The sequence below is a fragment of the Aplysia californica genome, unplaced genomic scaffold (assembly GCF_000002075.1).
Source record: "Aplysia californica isolate F4 #8 unplaced genomic scaffold, AplCal3.0 scaffold00303, whole genome shotgun sequence".
NCBI lineage: Eukaryota > Metazoa > Mollusca > Gastropoda > Aplysiida > Aplysiidae > Aplysia > Aplysia californica.
The window spans coordinates 253,518-258,345 of record NW_004797573.1 but is presented as its reverse complement, the minus strand read 5'-3'; the positions used below and the strand labels follow the sequence as shown (position 1 = coordinate 258,345).

The 4,828-nt window shown below is 41.3% G+C and overlaps 1 protein-coding gene across 1 annotated transcript in view; it reads left to right on the top strand.

Moving 5' to 3' along the window:
- Nucleotides 1–4,828, top strand: part of LOC101851054 (GDP-mannose 4,6 dehydratase) — a gene marked incomplete in the record, with an annotated part of 53,623 nt that overhangs the window by 18,726 nt on the left and 30,069 nt on the right. Inside the window, 2 exon segments of the mRNA XM_005101891.3 lie at nt 1,481–1,501; nt 2,935–2,955. Coding sequence (XP_005101948.2) covers nt 1,481–1,501; nt 2,935–2,955 — 42 coding nt within the window.

Genomic DNA, 4,828 nt, shown 5'->3' with positions numbered 1-4,828 from the left:
GGTCATCGACAGCCGGTCATATGGCCACGTCAACACTTCTTCTTTCTTTTCTTTCTCTTGTCGTGACCCGCCTTCCCTTTATATGATAGATAGGTAGTTGGAGACACACATGCACGTACATACAAACACGCACGTACGCACGCGCGCACACCCACACGTACAGACACGCACATGCACACACACACACACACACACACACACACACAAACACCCAAACGCACGCGCGCGCACGCTTATTGAAAAGATTACCGCCCCCCCCCCCCGACAAAGTTTCCCCTTTTCCAGCCTTTGTGGGGGGGGGACTGGATTGTGGAAAGCGATACTTATAGATGTCCAAAAAAGTTTCGCCGGCAGGTATTTGCAGCAGCGAGAATGTGTTCTTGTCAGCCAGCCTATTTCTTAGTCTTAAATTTCCCCGTGGAAATTCGGTACTCTGTACCGTGACTAGACCGTCCCTCCTCTGATCTTATTGTCTACGTTCAACGGTTTTTTTTACGTGCAGTCCATTTCTCTGTCAGGTAGTACAATGTAACAACATTCAGGTTGTAAGTTGGTGGGTGGTTGGCGGGTGCTCTGGTGTGGCTTGCTTCATGGTTCCTATCAAACATCTATCGTTCTTATCTCCCCTTCTTTTTTATGTTTGTTACTCTCTTGTAACACCTCTAATCTTCTGGCGCTCATATCCCCTTAAGCAGTTGCAAGCGCTGTAAAACCTCTACTAAAAAAAGGCTCGCAGTTGTTCCCGTTAACATGACGAAGCGTCCGGTGTCGAGGCTCTGTGGGCTCGGCAGAGAAATTTGATTTAATGTGTCATGAGAGACGAATGAAATAATAGGGTATACATTTTGTAACATAGTGATTCTCCATTGCAGTGATTGGTGATGTTTAGTTAAACGTTAAAGTGAGTGTTAACTGTTTAAGTAGTGTGTGTTTGGTTGCATTCTGTGAGGGTATTTTGTTTGTTTTTAGGGGGGGGGGGGGCGCTATAGCAGGTTTTACTTCTATCCTCTCCTCCCAGTGTTGTCTCCGTTTATCAGTCGGGCAGGTGGTTTGATGGCCCCACTCGTAGGTCCTACTCTCTTACTTTCTCTCTGTTGTTTCTGTCTGTCTGTCTTACTTACTTTTCCCCAGCTTTGCGAATAAATATACCTCTCGGACCAGGGTTTGTGATGCCACAGTTAGGTTCACAGTCATGTCTCATGGAAGACGTGAGTTCCATTCCTGTGGGTTTTTTAAAATGGAGTATCTCCGTCTGTTTGCTAGGACGGTGTATTCTTCAGCTCAGGTTGTCCCTGACAGCCAACGCTGAAGAAGCCTCCTACACGATCTATATGTGTCGATGGAGGTGGAGAACAGTTACAATTGTATACCTCAAGGACCATAGAGTTTGTGGCCTCTAGCACCAAATGCCGAAAACATTCTTGCTTGGTTCACATGAGGACGAGTAATAACCTTTTTTTGAAATTGTCCTTGGCTTCAGACGAATGCATAGGGAGTACAGGTAAGCTACTGGGGAAATGCATTAATTTGTAGTTTTTTGTTTAGTTCCGGGATATTTTACCAATTTTGAAATGAATGAGTGGGTGATCAACTTTTTTTTTGGTTTTGGTTTGTGTTTTTTCAATGTGCAAGTTTTATCTCATGTGTACAGCATACCCGTGTTACTTTTGGTGTTCATTGGGGAAGTTTTCATCGTTGAAGTAGGTTGGCAGTACTTTGCTAACTTGCTTATCTTTACCAGGTAACCGCATGCACAGCTCTTTAATCTCACTCGGTCTCACTTGATGGTTGTGACTTTCTGATTTTTAGACCTCAAGGCCGCAGGTATTTCATTGATGCAACGCTGATTTTCATTTGTTGGGCCCTGGGTTTGCCTTTGCTAATGCAAGATGCTCGGGGAACCCCTGCTACAGGTCCCGTTTCTCAGAAAAGAAATGCATATTAGTATTTCGTAACTGTGCGTTAAGCTGTTCAACGAACATTTAAAAAAAGTTGTAACGGCTGTCAACTGTTCGCTCAGTTGTTCAACGAATAAGCCAGCCCACAACACAAAGCGTACTACATGTACCTTTTACTTTTGGTTTAAATACAGGAAAGCTGTTGCGGAGCCTAGCTGCTCTTCGCGGTGTTTTGAATTAAGGTCAACTTTCTTTCCTATTGTATCCCACTTTCCCCCGATTAATCGTGACAAGTTGGGTTGGAGCAGTCCGCTTTCTGTATGATGCAAGTCAGTCCATCTGGTTCTGGCCATTTCATGAACCGTTACTCTCCTTCATCGTGTTGTCCCTTGCCTCTCTGTAAACGGTGAGCCAAGTTGAAGGTTTTTGTATTTATGTACTGACCACAGCTCCTTTTTATTTGTATTAGGAGCAGAGATTTATGTTTGTTTTGCGTGTTAACTAACGCAAAATGTCCCTGGTTATGTCGATTTTATGCTTCTCTGTACTATGATAATAATATTATGCATACACTATCAAGTAGCAGCAAGAGATGGAATCAAGGAGCAGCGAGAAAGTCAAGACAGGAAATCGCCGTTACCCTTTCTGTAAATTACTGTCATATTAATACTATCATTTTCTGTGTTCCTGGGTGCTGCCTGTCTGTCTTTCTGTCTGTCTGTTCATCAGCACTACATTTTATGTGTCCGTTGTCTATGTTTTTTGTATTTTTCTTCTCTTCTTGTAAATCATTTTTTAATCGTTTCTTTCTTTTCATTTTGTATCTCCTTGTAGTTCGGTGTGCTGGCGTCATGTATTTGCCATAATGTCTGCTCTCAAGTCTGTATCTTTGTTGACACAGGCTGTTGTTCCCGAATCGCTGTTTCTCAGTATGTAATATCATGGCAGCTTCTGAATTCCTCTTTTTGTTCTTTAGCCATTGAAATGTTTACAGTTTCTAAAAGTTAGTTAATATATTTGATGATCTGGCATTCAGGTGGTGAATCGTCAAGAGGAGGTGAGACAATGATGGAATTGCACAAATCTGGATTTTTAAACTAACGTTTTGCGGTCCCCATCAATAAATCCCCTTTCGCTTTCAACGTGTGTTTCCCCCTTTTGTTTCACGATGGTTTTCCTAGCTGGCATTTTGATTTATTTTTAAAAAATGTTATTTTAAAGGGGGCTGTATAATTCCTCTTGTCCATAACCTTGGCGTGAGACGTTTACGCTGTGTAATACTTTTCTATAGGCCTGTTCATGGACATTTGGGTTTGTTTATGTCTCGCTTCCTGTGTCTGTTTTGTGGCTGCCTGGGTCACAGCGCTGTGCCTCTCTGCCTACCTTCTGGGTTCACACTTTCGTGTATTTGCGCCTCTGTAACAGGAGAGCAGCTGATTATGTAGTCTTTGTTGTCGACGTTGTTTGCTAAGGTTTTCATTTCCGTTCTTGTTTATAAAAATGTAGATGGGTGTATTTTGCCTTCAATGTTTTATTTGGCTTGCGCAAATGTATAGTACCATTTACTGTTTTTTTTCGAAAGATGTTTTCCTTCTTTTTCTTTTGTTTGAAGTTATGAATGATATAAGATCCTGGAACTAGATGTTTACAGCCCTTTTCCTTTTCCTGAAGAAAAATCCTGATTTGAAAAGTTGCACCATGAAAAAGAGAATGGACTTATCACTCACCCCAGTGGACTCAGTATCTTTTTCTTCCAGACTACAGACCCGCTAATAATGGTTGTTTGTCAGATAGTGGAGAATAGATAGACGCATTCTGTTTTATGCGAAACGGTTATTTCAGCCAAGAAGATAGCTGCCATGAGAAGCTTGTACCACGACTTTAAAGTTTTAGCTGTATTTTTTTTTTCTTTCCCGATTTTACGATGGGACTGAAGTATGTGTTGGTTTTCCTACTTACTTATCGGCGTCAGTTTGGTTTTATTGAGAGGATGATATCGTGGCATTATCTTATATTAATAACCTGACCGTCTTCAGTTGTCTTCTTCGCTCTGCCTGTTGGAAATCTTTCGAACGTTTGTCTAAATTATAATCGACGCTATACTTCAGCTTACTGGCTCACCAATCCAGTCAAATTTAACGCATTTGACGAGTATAATAACGCATAATGTGGGGGGAAATGCTCAGACAGGTGTTATCTGTACTCCTATCATTTTGATTAATCTATTCTAATAGGTACGATCTTAAGACTACGTATTCTTACCCATTGTTGTCATGCATGTGTTTTACAGCTTGATGTTGCTAGTTTAATGATGTTATTGATATATTGCTATAATTAACAACTGTCTGCTATAATTAACACATTTCAACAAATTAACAATTAACTACTGTTATCAACAACATCCTACGAAACCCCACAAATGGGTTTTGTTACTTTCTGAAGTGCATGAGCGATTTATCGAGCACAGTGTATTTTTGTTGTGGTATTACTGTTTATGTGTGTTTGCGTGTGTTAGCGTGTGCGTGTGTTTGTGTATGTGTGTGCGTGCGTGTGTGTGTGTATGTGTGTGTGTGTGTGTGTGTGTGTGTTTGTGTGTGTGTATGTGTTTATTTTCAACTGATCGTCCATTGCTGGTTGTTCTTACGTAGATATTCTTTGGACTTAGTCCTACCCTTATGATATACATGTATTTCCTAAAGATGATCGGTCTGAAAGCATTCTAGAGTGGGCTGGGAAATGGAACGTTGTTAGAGGCGGAAAAGAGTAATCCAATCAAGACCGAGGAAATCCGAGATGACATGCCTCCTTACCCGTAGCCAATTTTTTTTTATAATGTGTGCTGTGTGCAGGTCTTTAGGAATAACAGGCAAAAGAGGAACGTATACATACATTTGCACACTCTGTTGTGTGTATTGTGTGTGAGGGGTGGG